The 20,447-nt window shown below is 40.0% G+C and overlaps 1 protein-coding gene across 1 annotated transcript in view; it reads left to right on the top strand.

The window, feature by feature from the left end:
• C13H4orf51 (chromosome 13 C4orf51 homolog) overlaps positions 1-20,447 on the top strand; it is a 47,020-nt gene that overhangs the window by 6,555 nt on the left and 20,018 nt on the right. Inside the window, exon 2 of the mRNA XM_049852822.1 lies at positions 11,900-11,976. Within this exon, the coding sequence (XP_049708779.1) occupies positions 11,900-11,976 (77 nt within the window). The remainder of the gene's footprint in view (positions 1-11,899; positions 11,977-20,447) is intronic.

Below are 20,447 nucleotides of genomic sequence, written 5' to 3'. Positions count from 1 at the left end.
ATTCAGAAGAGGGCATGAAACAAGGGATATCATTGCTGATGTCAGATGGAACATAGCTGAGAGCAGAGAATACCAGAAAGATATTTACCTGTGTTTTATTGACTATGCAAAGGCATTCTACTGTGTGGATCATAACAAATTATGGATAATATTGAGAAGAACAGGAATTCCAGAAGACTTAATTGTGCTCATGCAGAACCTGTACACAGATCAAGAGGAAGTCACCTGAGTGGAACGAGGGAATACTGCAAGGTTTAAAATCAGGAAAGGTGTGTGTCAGGGTTGTATCCTTTCACCACACATCATGGATTGAATTATGTACCCCCCAAAATGTGTGTACTAATTGGGCTGGGCCATGATTCCCAGTATTATATGATTTTCCTATATATTGTAAATCCTGCCTCTATGATGTTAATGAAGGCGGATGGGTGGCAGTTGTGTTAGTAAGGCAGGACTCAACCCACAGGATTGGATTGAGATATAAAAGAAAGAAGTCACTGGAGAGCCAGGGGGACCTTATACCACCAAAATGCAGGACCGGGAGCAGAGTATGTCCTTTAGACCTCATGTCTCTGCGCCTGAGAAGCTCCTTGACCTTGGGAAAATTGAGGACAAGGACCTTCCCCTAGAGCCTACAGAGAGCAAAAGCCTTCCTCTGGAGCTGACACCCTGAATTTGGAATTTTAGACTGCTTTACTGTGAGAAAATAAAATTCTCTTTGTTAAGGCCATCCACTTGTAGTATTTCTGTTATAGGCAGCACTAGATGACTAAGACACCATATTATTCATTCTGTATACAGAGCAAATAACCCAAGAAGCTAGACTATACGAAGAAGAATATGGCATCAGGATTGGTGGGAGACTCATTAATATGTAGATGACACAACCTTACTTGCTGAAAGTGAAGAGGACTTGGAGCACTTACTGATGATCACTATGGCCTTCAGTAAGGATTACACCTCAACATAAAGAAAGCAAAAAGCCTCATGACTAGACGAATAAGCAACATCATGATAAATAGAGAAAATATTGAAGTTGTCAAAGATTTCATTTTACTTGGATACCCAATCAACACTCATGGAAGCAGCAGTCAAGAAATCAAACGATGTATTGCATTGGGCAAATCAGCCACAAAAGATCTCTTTAAAGTGTTGAAAAGTGAAGATGTCACTTTGAAGACTAAGGTATGCCTGACCCAAGCCATGGTATTTTCAATTGCCTCATATGCGTGTGCAAGATGGACAATGAATAGAGAAGACCAAAGAAGAATTGATACCTTTGAATTATGGTGTTCGTGAAGAATATTGAATATACCATGGACTGCCAGAAGAGCGAACAAGTCTGTTTCAGAAGAAGTACAGCCAGAGCATTCCTTGGAAGTAAGAATTGTCTCCCATACTTTGGACATGTTATCAGGAGGGACCAGTCCCTGGAGAAGAACGTCATGCTTGTTAAGGTAGAGTGTCAGCGAAAAAGAAGAAGACCTCTATGAGATGGATTGACACCGTGGCTACAACAATGGGTTCAAACATAGCAACAATTGTGAGGATGGTGCAGGGCCGGATAGTGTGTTGTTCTGTTGTACATAAGCCCACTATGAGTCAGAATCAACTTGACAGCGCCTAACAACAACAGTTCTCAACATTCTCAATGTCAAAAACAAGAGAAGTCTGATAAACTGTGCCTACCATGAGGAGGTTAAGAGACATGACTACGACATGTAACGTGATATCCTAGATGGCATCCTGGAACAGAAAAAAGACACCAGGGGGAAACTGAGGAAATCTGAATAAAGTATGAACTCATAAATAATGTATCATATTAATTCACTAACTGTTACAAATATACCATACTAACCTAAGAAACTAGAAATAGGGGAAACTGTGTGTGGGGTGTAGAGGACCTCTGTGTACTATCGTCACAATAATTCTGTAAATATAAAACTGTTCTAAAATAAACATTTTATTTAAAAAAGGAAGTGAAGTGGTAAGGAGAAGGGCTGCCTTAGAAAAGATGGTCAGAAGGCAAGATTATTAGAGTTAGGAGGGATATTTATAATGATAGAAAAAAACTGTTGCTGTTGAGTCGATTCTGACTCATAGCGACCCTATAAGACAGACTAGAACTGCCCCATAGGGTTTCCAAGGAGTGGCTGGTGGATTCAAACTGCTGACCTTTTAGTTAGCAGCTGTAGCTTTTAGTCACTGTGCCACCAGAGCTCCATAATGACAGAAGGGTCACCCAAATAGGAAGATTTAACAATCTTAAATTTGTCCACATCTAATAGCGTAGTGTGAAAATTTATTGGGTAAAACTGGCAGAGTTAAAAAGAGAAATAAGCAAATCTAAAATCATAATTGAAGATTTTAACACATCTGTCAGTTACCAATGGAAGAAGCAAATAATCAGTAAGGACACACCAATTTTGGACAACATAATGAAGACATTTGACCTAGTTGGCATATCTAAAGTGCTGGATCAACCAACTGCAGAAAATACATTCTTTTCAAGAGCTTATGTGACATTTTCAAAAATTGATCGTATGTTAGGCCATATAAAAAACCAACACATTCCAAAGGATTGAAATCATACAGAGAACGTTCTCTGACAAATGTTGCTAAGCTAGAAATCAATGACAAAAAAGAAAATATTCAAATATTTAAAAATTAAATAATACACTCCTATATAACCCCTGTGGAGTCCTGGTGGCATAGTGGTTAAGAACTTGGCTGCTAACCAAAAGGTCGGCAGTTCAAATCCACCAGCTGCTCCTTGGAAATCCTATGAGTAGTTTTACTCTGTCCTATAGGGTCACTATGAGTTGGAATCGACTCAGTGGCAGTGGGCTTGGATATATAATCTCTGGGTTAAAATGAACTAATAATGAAAATCTGAAAATATTTTTAATTGGATGGTAAATAAAATAAAACATAAAAATTTGCAAAGGGCAAGACTTCTAGAATGCAGAGTGAAGAACTCTGGGAATCTATTTCTCCATAAAAGCAAAAAACCACTGGCAAAAATTGTCAAATTCAACTTTTTCAAAACTCTGGAAATTACCAAAGTTGTGCAACAATCTGAGAGTGGGTATTCAAGAAAAACTGCAAAACTTGGTAAGAATAGCAAGGCTTGTGACATCGTAACTTGACCTCTCCCACCCCTCTTTCTCTGTTCCATAGTAGCTGTGACAACCAGCAACATTGCAGCTACCAGAAGAGCCAGGCTGGACTTGGAACTCCTCAAAACATCCCAGCCCCACTCCATTTGACTTATCTCACAACTCTCTGGAATAATCCCCTTTCCAGGGTGTTGTCTTATTTGATCTGACATGGAACTTGAGGAAAAGCCGTATCCTTTTAGGGCATTTCTAAATTCAATGGCAATTGCTTAATATCACAGCTGCCTAATTGGGGTAAACAAGAGCCTGGGCAAAAACTTAAAAGGAGGATCTTAGAAGTGAGATGTCCATAGGGGGCTTTCAAACGTTCTGACATGTTCCTGGAGATACAGACATTCAAGCACATATGCAGGGCTGTATATATGCCCAGGAAAGAGTTGACAGGACCCTGGCCTTTCACTTCAGGCTGACACCGAGGCTCTGTGAAAGCAGTAAGTAGAAGCTAAGGGAAAATCGTAAACTGAACATTGCAGACAAGCCCCAACACACAGAAAGCCCCTTAGCAAAGGATGGAAGACTTACTGTTCAAGGCATTTTTAAAAATGGCCAATCATTAGCTGACCATTAAGTACATTGAGCTTAGACTTCAGAGGCTGCACACTACATGGAATACAGACTTAACAGGAAATCACTAAGCAAACAAGTCCAAAAAAACCAACAGCAACACTTTTTTCCTACTTGCTGTTCACACTTCAATCTATTCCATTGAAGCTTGTTTCCATCAGTCCATCAAAACTGCTTTCACAAAAGTCACCAATGATCTCCATGCTTCCACGTCCATAGGATATATTTCTGTCCTCATTTACTCGTTCTCTCAATAGCTCTCAACCCAGTCAACTACCTCTTCTTTCTAGACACATGCTTCTTTCTTCATAGCACATCTGTTGTGGATTGAATTGTGTTCCCCCCAAAATACATGTCGTAAATTCTAACCTCTATGCCTATGGTTATAATGCTATTTGAGAATGGGTTGTTGTGCTGTGTTAATGAGACAGGTTACTATATATGTTAATGAGACAGGTTGCTATAAGGTGGTCTTGAGTTAATCTCTTACAAAATATAAAAGAGTAGATTAAGCAAACAGAGATGGGGAAAATAGATGTAAAGCTTCATGGAGATCTCCAAGGAACCATGAAGCAGAAGAGGAAGAGACAAGGACTTTCCTCCAGAACTGACAGAGAAAGAAAGCTATCTCCTAGAGCCAGCACCCTGAATTCGGAGTTCTAGTCTCCTAAACTGTGAGAAAATAAATTTCTGTTAAAACCATTCACTTGTAGTATTTCTGTTACAGCAGCACTAGAAAACTAAGATGACATCCTTCTGATTTTATCCCTATAATATTGGCAACTCTGGGAAGAGGAATCTGATTTCCAGAATTGCTGCATTATATTACGGAATGTCCAGTTTTCAAAAACAAATTACAAAGCATACAAAGAAATAAGGAAGTATGGCCTAAACACAGGGGAAAAATGCAGTCAATAGAATCTGCCCTTAAGGGGACTCAGATATTGCACTTAGTAGACAAAGGTTTTAAATCAACTGTTGTATGCTATTGTCTTGGAAGAAGTACAACCAGAATGCTCCTTAGAAGCAAGGATGGCAAGACGACATTTCACATACTTTGGATACGTTGTCAGGAGGGATTGTTCCTTGGAGAAAGACATCATGCTTGGTAAAGTAGAGGGTCAGCAAGAAAGAGGAAGACCCTCAACGAGATGGATTGACACAGTGGCTGCAACAATGGGCTTAAGCATAGCAACAATTGTGAGGATGGCACAGAACTAGGCAATGTTTTGTTCTGTCATACATAGGGTTGCTATGAGTCGGAACCGACTCAGTGGCACCTAACAACAACAACATTGTGAACTGCGATCAAAGACTGAAGAAAAAAATTAAAAATAATCACTACTGACCTATTCTGCTTTAGTATTCAGAGGTACTTTTCTTTCTAGTAAATGATACATATTAAGGATGGTTATTATGATGAACTAAAAAGAGGCATATATATGAATAAAGCTATTTTTAGTGGGCAATATGTCTTAATTTATATTTTCTTTGCTCCTGTCTATAGTGGCCAAAATACTGATTTTCTCACACAGCATTCCTCCCTTCATGGAAATAAGATGAGGAAATACAGGAAGGCCCAGGCCTCACGGTACCTTGATCAATCATTATAAGCAGCTTCCCTTTATTTTCATAACCTGGAGGTTTTCGCAACCTAGGGCAATGCATCAGAAAGATTTGGGGTAAACAATCTTTTTTTGATTTGATTTCTGTTAAAATAGGAGAAGGGCTATTGTGAACTCAAGAATTCTCAGGCAAGTCATTCTTGGCAGTGAGTTCAGGATCTGAAAAATAATTGTATATGAATCTCCCATTTTAGAATTACCACAGAAAGTTAACATATATATCAGTTGAATTTTATTGAAGCAAGCAACCAAATAAATCTGGAACTTCAAAGGGATTATCTAGTTTAGAGATACATTTTCTGAATTGTTAGTTTAGGGATGATTTTTAAAGTTATGGAACTGGATGAGATCACCAAAAGAAAGACATGAAATGGAAAAGAGAGACCTGGACAGAACCCTGAGGAATTCCAACCTTTAGAGATTGGACAAAGGAAAAGTTAAAAAACAAAAGAGAGTGGCCAGTAATACAGGGATAAAATCAGAAGAATGTACAATGGAGAAGTATGTGTCCAGAAGGAAGAGGTAGCCAACTGGGTTGAGAGAAGGAGTAAATGAGAACAGAAATATATCCAATAGATGTGGGAGCATGGAGATAATTGGTGACTTTTGTGGAAGCAGTTTGGTGGACAGATGGGCACAATCACTGGAATAAATTGAAGTGTGAACAGCAGGTGGGAAAGAATAAAAGGCCTGTGACAACTTTGGGAGAAGAGTCAAGGAGGTTTCGTTCTGTGTTGTTTGTTTTTGCTTGTTGTTGTTTTCTTTTGTTTGCAAGATGATACTTATTGGCACACCATAGTTAGTTGATGGGAATGATCCAGCAGAGAGAGAAATTAACGATGCAGGGTGTTGTAACAAGAGAGAAGGCGGAAAAAATGAGTGCAGATATAGGTAGTTTAGTTCATCTGCTTACAGGAGAATGAGCTTTCCTGTATGGTGGTTTCTTTTTTTTTTTTTCTTTTTTAAAAAAGTCATTTTTTGTGGGGAATGGGGTCTGAATTGGTATGGGAGGATTGAAGAGTGAAGAACCCAGAGAGAGTTGAGAATGAGAAAGCCACCTTATTTGGGAAATATAGTAGGATTACTTGACGGTGTTGGGAGCCCATTTGAGATTTATAATCAGTACTTGACAGCCTCATGTGGAATTTTTCTCCAACAACATTCAGCTGTATGGAGAAAGGCACAAAGAAGAGAGATTGTCAGAGTTAACTCCCTTTGGGTTTTTACAGGCTAGGGTGAAGGAGAGAGTGAGGAGTAAGGAAGCTGAAGGGATTTTCAACGGAGTGATTATAAAGATTGCCAAGTTGGAAAGGAAGACAAAAGAAGGGCCTGGTGAGAGTTAGAAAAAGGGAAACAAACACTTGGCATATGACAGTCAAATATTTATTGAACTCCTACTATGTACTCAGTGGTATATCTTGATAGCATAATCTCCAAAAAAAAGAAGTGAATTTTGCTGAAGGGAAGAGAAATGGTCTGGAAGCAGAAACGAGGAGTCTCCAGGTCCTGTGCTGTGAGCGGTGTGAGGAAAAACAGAGGCCTTTGCTGAGAGAGCTTCAGAGAAGGCTGTGCTCTCAAGGGACAGCTGGTTCCCTTAGGGCAAGAGGAAATAGTAAGTTTCCAAAGGGGATAGGAATGAGAGCTGGTGATGTAGAGGAGTTTTTGGATAAAACTGAAAGTTCCAAATGGAACAGTGGATGAGCTGAGAGGAGAAGAGACCTTGGGGGGTTGGGCCAAGAGGTTGATGAGATCAATGTGAGGATTATTATGGAGAATATTAATGCCTGGGAAGGCCTGCCTGGTCTTCTGGCAGTGACTGAGATGCATTGGGAAGTGAGGCTTGATGGAGCCAGATCGGATGGTCCTTAAGAGCAATGGTTCCTACACTTGTTTGATTACGAAAATTATCAGTTCTTGCTAAAAATTAAGATTCTCAAACCTCTCTTCTCAGAAAGTCTGATTAGGAGGCACTGATGTGTCTGTATGTTTAACAAGTGCTCCAGGTGATTCTTATGATCAGAAAACATTGGGAAACACTGCTTTGAAAGACAGAGAAACATGGCGCCTAATACCAAACCTGTTGTTGCTTCAGGAGCTTCTATCTGTCACTCTTTCAGGAGGCACTGGACGTTATGGTTTTGTTCTCTAGTTTCCATTACATCCTAGGGCAAGCCTTGCTTCCCCATCTTAACCTTGGACTCCTCAAAGGGGCCTCATTGTCAATCAGGAGAAATACAAACCCAAGAAAGATGAAAAGCTGTGATAAGATGACTGGATCTTTCAGGATAATTCCATACTATTCAAAAAGCAAGGATTTTCCTTTCTGAATTGGTACTTAGACAAATTCTGAGCAAAAAACGAACAGCATGTTGAGTCATGCTTCTCAAATGTAGCAACACTGTGTTAGGGCTAACTAGAAGTCGCAGGATAAATACCAAAATAAACCCAAACCCATTGCCATCGATTCCAACTCATAGTGACCCTACAGGACAGAGTAGGACAGCCCTATAGGGCTTCCTTCCAAGGCTGTAATCTTAAAGACAGCAGACTGCCACATCGTTTTCCTGCAGAATGGCTGGTGGGTTTGAACCGCCGATCTTTTGGTTAGCAGCAGAGCACTTAACCACTACACCACCAGGACTCCTCACAGGATAAACAGGGAGTGTTAGTTTGTTACATGGGGGCGTTGGTGGTTCGGTGGTAGAATCCTCACCTTCCTTGTGGGAGACCTGGGTTCAATTTCCAGCCAATGCACCTCAAGCACAGCCACCACCGATGTGTTATGGGAGGCTTGTGTGTTGCTCTGATGCTGAACAGGTTTCAGCAGAGCTTCTAGATTCAGATGGACTAGGAAGAGAAGCCTACCAGTCTACTTCTGAAAATAAATCTGTGAAAACCTTGTAGGTTACAATGGTTTGATCCACAATTACCATGGGGATGGCACAGGATCGGACAGCATTTTGTCCCCTTGTGCATGCAGTAGCCATGGGTCAGGGCCCAACTTGATGGCAGCTGTCACAACAACAGCAAGTTTGTTATAGCACCAATAGAAAAGTAATACTGGTGAAAAAATAGAAACTTTTTATAATAACGGAAAATGTAAATATAGCATGATATAAAATGTTCATGAATGTTTAAAATAGTAAATATATAAGAAAATTAGTGTTTACTTGTAACCCATAAAAAAAACGCTACTTACCACATTGTTAAAATATGTCATCTCTAGGAATAAGTATAATGAAAGATGTACAAAATCACACAGAAAACTATAAAATATCAGTGAAAAAAACAAAGCAGATCTAAGTAAATGGAGAGATAAACCATGTTATCATGTTTGTGAAGGATATTGACTATACCATAGACTGCTGAAAGAATGAACAAATCTGTCTTGGAAGAAGTACAACCAGAATGCTCCTTAGAAGCAAGGATGGTAAAACTTCATCTCACTTACTATGGACCTATTATCAGGAAGGACCAATCCTTGGAGAAGGGCATCAAGTTTGGTAAAAAGCAAAAAAGAAGAAGACCTTCAACAAGATAAATACACAGTGGCTGCAACAATGGGCTCAAACATAGCAATAATTGTGAAGATGGCACAAAACCGAGCAACAATTCATTCTGTTATACATAGGGTCACTATGAGTTGGAATCGACTCAACAGCATTTAACAACAACAACAAACCATGTTCATGGATTGGAAGATTATTGCAAAAATGTTAGTTCTCCCAAACTTATTTCTATATTCAATTCACTCCCAATCAAGATTCCAATAGGTGTCTTCGTGGAACTTGACAAAATTATTCTAAAATTCATATGGAAATTCAGAAGACCACAAAATAGTCAACACACTCAAAAAAAAAAAAAACAAAGACTTATTATATATGACAAGATAACAAGGCTTATTATAAAGCCTCAGCAACTAAAGGTGGTGTTATGGAAAAAAGATAGGCAAATAAACCCATGGAACAGAATAAAGAGCCCAGAAACTGACCCATACATATATAGACGGCTTATGACAAAGCTGACTAAGCAGCAGAGAAAAGCTGTGTTTTCAATTCCAGGTAGATTAATTCCTAATTAAAGACCTAAGTGTAAAAGGCAAAATAAACTATTAGATAGTAACATAGATAATATCTTGATGATTTTGAAGTTGGCAATGATTTCTTAAACAGAATGTAAAAAGCACTACCTACAAAGAAAAAGATAGATGCCCTAGTTATCTAGTGCTGCTATAACAGAAATACTACGAGTGGGTGGCTTTAATGAACAGAAATTTGTTTTCTCACAATTTAGGTGGCTAGAGGTCTGAATTCAGGGCATCAGCTCTAGAGGAAAGCTTTCTCTCACTGTTGGCACTGGGGAAGGTCCATGTCTCTTTTCCTTTTCTGTTCCTTGATTCCTTGCCAATCTTCATGTGGCGTGACATCTACCATCCCCCATCTGTGCCTACCGTTCCCCATGTGTGCTTCCTTGCTTTTGTGTCTAATCTGCTCTTTTTGTATCTCAGACATGTTTGGTTTAGGACACACCCTACACTGATATAGCCTTATTAATATATCAAGAAAACCCTATTCCAAAAGGGATTACATCCACTGATATACCAAACTCACTGCTTTCATGTTGATTCGGACTCATGGTGACCCCATAGGGTTTCCAAGGCTGTAAATCCCTACAGAAGTAGACTGCCACATCTTTCTCCTGCAGAACCTATGGTGGTTTCAGATCACTGACCTTTTGGTTAGTAGTTGATCACTTTAACCACTGTGCCACCAGGGCTCCTTTCTGAAGATACAGGGGGTAGGATTTACGACACGTATTTTTGGGGGACACAATTCAATCCACAGCAATAGAAAATAGATTGGACTACCTTAAAATTAAGTGCAGCAGTTCTGTTCAACGAAGTACACCGATAAGAGAATGTAAAGACAAGCCACAGAGAGGAAGAAGGTACTTCCAACTCAGTGACTAACAAAGGCCTTTTGTCTATGAGAAATATGAAGAATTCCTAAAAATTAATATGAAAAAGACCAAACCCGCTGCCATCGAGTCGATTCCAACTCATAGCGACCCTATAGGGCAGAGTAGAACTGCCCCATAGAGTTTCCAAGGAGCACCTGTCGGTTAGCAGTGATAGCACTTAACCACTACGCCACCAGGGTTTCCCTGAAAAAGACAACCCACTAAAAAAATGGGAAAGACTTTAATACGACGCCCAATAAACCAAGATATACAAACAGCCAATAGCTATTCAAAAGAGTGATCAACCTCGTTAGTAGTCAGGAAATGTAAGTTAAAGCTACAATGAGCTAACCCTCCACACCCTCCTAGAGAAGTTAAAATTAAAAAGACTATAAATACTAAGTGTTGGTGAGAATATGGAACAATGAGATCTCATATTCATAGGACAACAATTTGGCCTTATCTTTTAAAGTTGATGCTGTACATACCCTGACTTAGCAATTTTGCTTCCAAGTATATGTCCAACTGAAAAGCATGTTCACCTGTGCACCAAGAGACGTGTAAAAGAATGTACATAACAGCATTTTTCACAATAGACAAAAAAACTGAAAACCAAATGTAGAATACTTTTCATCTACAGTAGAATGGATAGAAAATCTATATTCATGCAATGGAATACTATATAGCAATGAATATGAACAAACTATGGTTACACCCATTAACGTCACAAACAGTGTTGAATGTTTTGAGTCAGACACAGTATATTCCATATAATTCCATCTATATATATATTTTTTAATATATATTTTTTAAAAGCCCAAACCAAACTATAGTATTTGGACATTTCTGCTTAGGTGACAACAATATAAAGAGAGGCAAGGAAATGATCCCATAAAAGCAGGAAACTGGCCCACTACCTATATCAGAATCACCTACTCCAAACCTATTGAGAAATAATTACTGAATGTTGGACTTAGAAATCTGCATTTTAAAATAAATACCCACAGGTGAGTTAATTGATTAATTTTTCCTGTTCCTTTCATGTTGCTGTAGTTGTGCGCCGTCAAGTTGATTCTGATTCACAGCCACCCCTAGGCTGAAATCTTTACGGGAGCAGATTGCAAAGTCTTTTCACCTGTGAGGACACTGGTGGGTTTGAACTGCCAACCTTTCATAAGTTAGCAGCTGAGTACTTAACCTTTGCGCTACCAGGGCTCCTTGTTCCTTTCACAGCACTTATCTTATTTTGAAAAGAACTCTCTAGAGAAACATTCACAAGTCTGTTAAAACAATTATGAACTTTAATGCTTGAGCCTTTCATGCACATATGTGGAAAATTTTACAACAAATCAGAGAGTGAACAAATCACTAAAGATAGAATGAGAATGTTCAACCAGGATTGATTTAATGGGAGTGTGGGGTTATGGAAGGGTGTGAAGAGAAGGAAAGAGAAAAAGCAAAAGCTTAAGAAATGAGATGAAAAGATGAGTGAAAATTCCTCTAAGTCCATAGGTGAGGTGTAATTTATAAACCCATAAACTTATAACTTGTTTCTTCTACTTATTTCTTCAGGATGTCATTGCCAAACAGCTCCGCCTATAATCCTCCACTCTACCGAGCTGGTACCCAAGAGACTACAGATGTTAAAGGTAATGCAGCATATCAGTTCTTCTGAGCATATCCGTTTTGCAAGGTTGCTGTGTTTATAACTTTCAGGTTCTTGGTTGTACTACATATGGTTTCCATTTGTTTCCTAAAGGCAGTGGTGTCTTTAGCAAGGAAACAAGCATGACACTATGGAAAACCGTATGGCAATTCCTTAAAAGCTAGAAATAGAAATACCATATGACCCAGTAATCCCACTCCTAAGTATATGCCCTAAAGAAATGAGAGCCATGACAAGAACAGACATATTCACACCCATGTTCATTGCAGTGTAATTCAGGACAGCAAAAAATGGAAACAACCTAAGTGCCCATCAATGGATGAATGGATAAACAAACTGTGGTACATACACACAATTGAATATTACACAATGATAAAGAATAAAAATGAATCTGCAAAACATCTCATAACATGGATGAATTTGGAGGACATTATGCTCAGTGAAATAAGTCAACCACAAAAGAACAAATATTGTAGGAAACCACTATTATAAAGAAACATACACACACAAGAAAAGGTTTACATACAGAAAAAAAAAATTTTTTTCTTTGATGGTTACCAGGGATGGTTAGGGGAGGAAGGAAAAGACAGGTGCTAATACTGGTGAAGGGAAAGGCCGTACATAATATGCGGGAAGTCTGCAGAACATGACCAAGGCAAAGGAAGACACTGAGAGGAATGCGAGAATAAACGGTAACCATGGTAATTACTATAACATAGACAATCGTGCAATGAAAGCATTAACAAACAATAATCTATGAGTGGGTACATAGGTATATAGGTATGCTAAAGAGGTGTGGAAGGGTGTAAGGGAGCACACCCACTTGCAAATATAGGTTTGGTGGTGGATATTTCTGCATACATAATTATAGGTGCTGCATATATATTAATACAGACATAGAGCACACAAGGGGCACAGTCACAGAAACTTCTTAGATATAACCAAACACCTTGTAGGACGAAGTTCCTAGGCTCTAGGGTGAAGGACTATAGACTAAGGGGACATCTATATCAATTGATGCAACGTAGTTCATAAAGACAATGTTCTGCATCCTACTTTGGCGAATAGCGTCTGTGGTCTTAAAAGATAGCAGCCATCTAAGATACAACCATTGGTCTCTTCCCTTCTGGAGAAAAGGAGAGTGAAGAACACCAAAGACTCAAGGGAGCGATTAGCCCAAAGGACTAACGGATGACATGAACCAAGCCTACACAACCCCGAAACCAGAGGAACTACCACTACCACTGCTGACCACTCTGACTGGGATCACATCAGAGGTTTCCTGACAGAGTGAGAGAAAAATGTAAAATGAAAAATCAAATTCAAAAAAAGGACCAGACTTACTGATCTGATAGAGACTGGAGGAACCCCTGAGACTATGGCCCTAAGACACCCTTATGACCAGGAAGCCATTCCTGGAGAACACCTTCCAGCCAAACATTAGACAGGCCCATAAAATAAGCAATAACACCCAAGAAGAATGTGTTCCTTAGAACAATCAGTCATACAAAATCAAAAAGACAACATTTGCTCAAAACCAAAGATAAGAAGGCAAGAGGGAGTTAGAAAATCCAGATAAAAGGAAACAGGGAACACAGGGCAGAAATGGGAAGAGTCCTGACACATTGGGGGAAATCCAACCAATGTCATGAAACAAAGTGTTAATGTGCAAACTATTAAATGGAAAACTAATTTGCTCTGTAAACTTTCACTTAAATCACAGTAAAAAGCATTTTTAAAGAGGAAAAGAAAACAAACATGTTCTACTCAATCTGTTGCTCTTAAAAAAGACAGTTATTCTAGGGCAAAAAAATGTTCTCCTCCATATTAGTCCCAGAATGTATTCCACTAGAATTTGGAGCTCTAGGTAATGTAATCAGAGCTCTGATGGTGCAGTGATTAAGAGCTACAGCTGCCAACAAAAAGTCAGCTGTTTGAATCCACCAGCCACTCCTTGGAAACCCTACGAGACAGTTCTATTCTGTCCTATAGTGTCGCTATGAGTTAGATTCAACTCGACGGCAATGGGTTTTTTTTTTAGGTAATGTAGTCTGAGTTTTACTGGATACACCAAAGAACTAAGAAGAGAAATCAAAGTTATAAACCATAAACTAGTGAACTATATTTACTAATTTGTATCTGCCTTTAAAGGTTCTGCTTTCTACCCTGTTAGTTAAAGTAGGTTAACACTTGTTTGCTGCCATTGAGTGGGTTTCAACTCATGCACAATAGAACAAAAGCTCCCCAGTCCTGCACTATCCTCATGACAGGACCGTTGTGATCCTTAGGGTTTTCACTGGCTGATTTCTGGAAGTAGATTGCCAGGCCTTTATTCCTAATTCATCTTAGTCTGGAAGTTCCACCGAAACCCATTCGGCATCATAGCAATACGCAAACAACCACTGACAGAAGGGTTGTCCCATATGGAAGGTGGGAATTCTACCACTGAATCACCAATGTCTTATATGTTAACACTAGCTAATACATGCTGCTGTTGTTAGGTGTCCTTGAGTCAGTTCTGACTCATAGTGACCCTATATATATAAGCCCCCCCCAAATCTAACTGCTTTAGTGCAACACACAAATTTTTTTTCTTCATTTAAAGGTCAAGGTGGCTGTCCTGCAGGCAACCTTCCATATGGAGACTTAGGGACACAGGCTTCCTTTATCTTGTGGTTCCATCATCCCTTGGGGCCCCCAGTCCTTTGTCTCCATCTGGCAGATGGGAGATGAAGGCACGCACAGCACTTATGCTCTCTTTACAAGGGAAGAAGTAGTCATGAGGCCCCACCTAGATGCCAGGGGGCTCAGAATTAGATTCTTTGACTGGTCGGCCACTTCCTAGCAACAAATGCACACTACAGAAGGGAAACTCAAATGGTTGCCAGCTGGCCCTCTCTGCCACACACTCAGATTTTGAGGAGGAAACAATATGTTTTTCCCATATAATTCCATTTCTCAGAGTTAAATCTTTAAAGGTTTAAGAAGGACTGATGGTTATAATCTCAAGTTAGGATTTTCAGCACTTTTCAAAATATGCTGGTAATGTTTGCACATTTGTATTTAAAAGTTTAATGTGGGGAGGGAAGTGGAAGGTGGATAGAGTTATCCTGCAGCCTTATAGCATTTTCCTAAATAATGGAGATAAAGGTTTTTAATGGTTGCCTTGGAAGATCACTACTCTGCTGGCTTTCCTAACAAAATTTGATTTTATAGGACTAATGCATTTGAGATGGATTCTATGTGTCTGTTTTGGATCACATAACATCCCTAAAACTATGTGTTGTAAATCCTAACCTCTATGCCTGTTGTTGGAGCCCTGGTGGTGGCAGTGGTTGAGAGAGACAGCTGCTAACCAAAAGGTCAGCAGTTCAAATTCACTGGCCACTGCTTGGAAACCCTATGGGACAGTTCTACTCTGTCTTACAGGGTCGCTGTGAGTTGGAATAGACTCAACAGCAAAAGATTTGTTTTTTTTGGCACGCCTGTGGTTATAATCCCACTGGGGAATAGGTTGTCTTCGTTATGTTAGTAAGGCAGGATTACTGTAGGGTGTATCTTGAGTCAATTTCTTTTGACGTACGAAAGAGATTTAGAAAGTAAGTGAGAGAAGCAGAGATGGGGAAAGAGAGATGCCAAGCCTTCTCTCTATCTAAAAATTTCCCAGAAGCAGAAACTCAGAAGAGATAAGGACCTTGTTCCAGAGCTGGCAGAGACAGAAAGCCTTCCCCTAGAGCCAGCAACCTGAATTTGGACTTCTAGCCTCCTAAAAAGTGAGAAAATAAGTTTGTGTTTCTTAAAACCACCCACTTTTGGTATTTCTCTTATAGCTGCACTAGAAAACCAAGATAGGATTTGATACTGAGAAGTGGGGGTGCTGCTGTAGCAGATACCGAAAACATGGAAGTAGTTTTGGAATTGGGCAATGGATGGAGGTTAGAAGAGTTTTAAGGTGCCTAAGGCGAGCCTAGATTTTCTTGAAGAGACTGTTGGTAGAATTATGGACATCAAAGGAAATTCTAGGAAGGGCTTGAGGAAGTCAGGAGAGCTGTAGAGAAAGTCTCAATTGTCTTAGAGAATACACATGGTGAAGCAATACATATGTTGCTAGAAATGTGGCTGTTAAATGTGCTTTTGGCGAGGCTTTAAAAGAGAATGATGAACATGGGATCGAACAATGGAGGAAGAGCGATGCTTTTCATGCAGTTACAAAGGACTTGTCTGAATTATGTTCAAATGTTTGGTGGAAGGTAGAACTTGTAAATGATGAACTTGGATATCTGGCTGGAAAGATTTCTAAGCAAAAACTTAAAGGGGCCATGTGATTTCTTCTTGCTGCTTGTAGTAATATATGAGAGGAAAGAGATGGACTTAAAAATGAACTGTGCAAAATGAAAACAGAACTTAAAGATTTGGAAAATTCTGTTGTACAAACTAAGGACAGATGTCTTAGAATGTTCACCAAGGACATGACTACACAATCTTTTGTTAAAGAGATCCAGCCTGTGACTGATGGATCTAACCAACTACCACAGCAAAAACTCTATCAGCTTAGACTGCAGGGAACAGAGGAAAAGGAAAGAGCACTGTCTGCCTCTTGGAATTCTACAGGCAGGAAAGAGGCCAAAGGAACTATATCTGTTGTCCTCTAAGAAAAGAAAAGGACCATCCCTGGAGCAGCTTGAAGATCAGCAAAACTGTTGGAATGAGCATGAGAAGCAGGACCTTCTTGGTTTCAAATGTGGGCCATGGTCTCCTGGATCTCAAAGGGTGGGACCATAGCCTCCTAGGTTTCAAAGAGTCAGATCTTTGCCAACTTGGTTCTGGAGTGGGGCTGCCATTAATGTGTGCCAGGGGGATATGGCTACCACCCAAAGCTGAGGGGGCCAGACTGCCAAGCCCAAGGGGCAGAAGAATGGGGCCCACCAAGGCTGAAGGGGTGGAGTCACCACTCAGATGGACTAGGAGAATGGGGCTGCCCAAAGCCAAGGGAGCAGAGTTGTCACCCCAGTAGGTCTGGTAGGTGGAACTGAAGCCCAGGGCTGAGCAGCCTCCACCCAGAATCCAGAGGGCACAGCCAACACCTAGAGTCTGGAGGGCAAGACCATTGCCCAGATGGTCTCAGAGAACAGAGGATTATTTTCAGGCCTTGAGAGCTAATGTAAGTTGTTTTGCTGGATTTTGGAGTTGTTTGGTATGCGTTATTCCTTCTTTCCCTCAAATTTCTCCCATTTATAATGGAAATGTCTACATTGTGCCTGTTCTACCATTGTGCTTTGGAAGCAGGTAACTTCTAATCTAGATTTCACAGGTTCACAGATGTAGAGGAATTTTACCCTAGGATGGAATATGCTCAAATTTTCTCCCATATTTGATTTACACGCTTCAGAAGATGAGATTTGGGCTTGGCGTTGATCTAAGACTTTTGCGATGACGTAATGGGATAAATGTGTTTTGTATGTGGCAAGGACATAAATTTGGAGGGCCAAAGGGTAGAATGTTACAGATTGAATTATGTCCCCCCCAAATATGTGTTGTAAATCCTAATCTCTGTGCCTGTGGTTAAAATCCCATTTGGGAATAGGTTGCCTTTGTTAATGAGGAAGGATTAGTGTAGGGTGTATCTTGAGTCAATCTCTTTTGAGAAATAAAAGAGATTAAACAAGTGAACAAGAGAAGCAGAGATGGGGGAAGCGAGCTGCCAAGCCACATGAAGATTGTCCAGGAACAGAAGCTCAGAAGAGATAAGGACCTTCCTCCAGAGCTGGCATAGAGAAAGAAAGCCTTCCCCTAGAACCAGCACCCCGAGCTTAAGACTTCTGGCCTCCTAAACTGTGAGAAAATAAATTTCTGTTTGTTAAAGCCATTCGCTTGTGATATTTCTGTTATAGCAGCACTAATTGACTAAAACAGTGTCCCTCTATGGTTTCTTGAGACAAGGAGACAGGACAATTCACCCTTTGCGCTATTGTCAAAATCTGGAAAGACCGTGTTTTTTCCTCCCCTTTGCAATAACGAGCATAAAATTGAAACACACTACATAGGGTAGAGACAAGTCTGAGCTAGTGTACGGGAAATTGAACAGCCTGATCACATCATCCAAAGTAAGTTAAGGTGGCAGTGCATCTGATCTGGGTAGCACCAAGTACAATTCTATTACATTTATATTGCTATTTGTGCCCTTCAGAATTCTGATGAACCCCGCTAATCACCTGTGGCCTGCTAGAGCTGATAACCTAGCAGCCCAGCAGTTGGATGGGTGGGAGTATTTGAAGGGTAGTAAATGAGCAGCAAAAGCAATAGTTTACTACTTTACAATAGATGTTACTTTGTTTTCCTATCTCCTTTCCTGTTTGAATAGTAGAGTATTGGTAGGAGGAAAGTTAGAAGAGACACAAGTGTATACATTCATAATGATGATTATGAATGGATTTTCCCCCATGTTGCCCTTTTCACTCTTCTCAAATGGTCATTTTAATTTAATTGATGGCTATTGTCTTTATTAAGAAGGGACAGTATATCAAGGCAGAGTTATTCGGCCAAATGAGAAATTCTTCTTGTGTTTCTTTTCAATTTCCATGTGTGATTTTCAGATCATCAACTTTAGTTGTGCTGAAAGCCCCTAAAAGCCCCTAGTGAAGCCAAAAAAATAAAACATGAAGCCAAAGACCAAATTGCCAATACTAGCCAGCTATATTAATTTGCTCACCATTACTGGACATGGGTCTGTTGAATATCCCTTTGTAGACACTTACCCATTCATAGATGGGCAAATCAGACGAGCTGTGCTGAAATGATGATTCACAATCATCACAGGGAAAATGAATCTCAAGATCTGCTTCACAACTGTCTTTCAAAGACTTCAGTCTATTTGTTCAACTTTTGTTTTCCTTTTGGATTGCTGTTAATTTTCTTTCTAAGTGTCTTACCTGGGTTTGGTGGTGGCTTCTCTAAGCCATTTCCCTCCTACGGCCCATCGCATGTTTATCTCTCACACTGAAGAAGTACAAAACAAAAGTTAATAAAAAGTATCATAAAACTACAATACAATCAACAAATGATTAAACTGAATTCATCTTTCTCTCCATTTAAAAATTCTGCAAAGACAGACTCCAGCAAGTTGTGTTTAATCACAAAGTTTCTCTCGACCAGAAGAAATGTTATAAAGAATGGAATGTGGTGGGATGCAGGCTGGAGTCTTAATGTGGTAGAATGCAACACAGCTAGACCTGCCCTTCCTCTTGTCCTTTGCTCCATACCTGTGTCCCACACCTGCACCCTATTCCGACGAACCCAAATTAGCCTTGCCAAGCGATGCACGGGCCTGAGATAAAATGCATGCTGGGAGGAGGTTTTATACGGGATGACCAAACATTACAGATGTGACAACACGTTGTAAGATCCCCTTGGGGTATTGCTTAAGCACAGATGACAAATTCCAAGTCCCTGAAGCAGCCACCTGGAACTGCATTTATGGTATACAGCCTTTACAAGGAAGACAATGTCTAGGAGAATATGGACAAGAACCAAATAATATTCTGAGAAAAGTGGATGTAATGTAATTTCCAGAGTGTTTGTGTCCAATTTTAACAATTTTTAATATCCTCCTTTTTCTCCGGCTCCTTTATTCCCACCTTTATTCTTCTGTGAAATCTCGCCCAAACCTCAGAAGACTCTCTAAAAGCAATAGGAACTCATCAGACTACCCCATAAGTCGTGCCTTGTTAACCCAGTCCATTCTCCATAAATGAGATGATGTCACCGCTCATAAATATGTAGAATGTAATTCTGATTCTTTACCAAGGCCTTTCCCAAATGTGACACCGCCTGTCATTCCAGCCTCAGTTCATGCCTCTTATCACTTTTTCTCACTCTATTCCGGTTACATTGGCTTCTTTTGTACTGGGAAATGCCAAGCCCCGATACATGCTACAATATGGATGAACCTCACTCTAAGACATAGTTGTTGTTCTTGTTAGGAGCCATCAAGTCATCTCTGACTCATAGTGACCCTATGCAAAACAGAACAAGATGCTACCTGGTCCTGTGCCATCCGTATAGTCACTGCTATTTTTGAGCCCGTTGTTGTAGCCACTGTGTCAATCTCTTTGAGGGTCTTCTTCTTTTTTCGCTGACCCTCTATTTTACCAAGCGTGATGTCCTTCTCCAGGGACCGGTCCCTCCTGTTAGCATGTCCACAGTATGTGAAGCAAAGACATCATACTGAGTGAAATAAGCCAATCACAAAAGGACAAATACTGTATGATCTCACTTATATAAAATAACAAGAAGAGGTAAATATGTAGAGACCAATGGTTATTAATGGTTACTAGGGGCGAGTCTGGGGAGGGAGAGAGGGAATCAGTCTCTGGGAAGTAGTGAGTTTTTATCTATGGTGATGGGGAAATTGGCATCAACTAAGGGCAGTGACTGATGTACTGATAATCAGTACAC

Source organism: Elephas maximus, chromosome 13 (genome assembly GCF_024166365.1).
Source record: "Elephas maximus indicus isolate mEleMax1 chromosome 13, mEleMax1 primary haplotype, whole genome shotgun sequence".
NCBI lineage: Eukaryota > Metazoa > Chordata > Mammalia > Proboscidea > Elephantidae > Elephas > Elephas maximus.
Note: the sequence above shows the minus strand (reverse complement) of the source record. Positions and strands in the feature narration are given on the sequence as shown.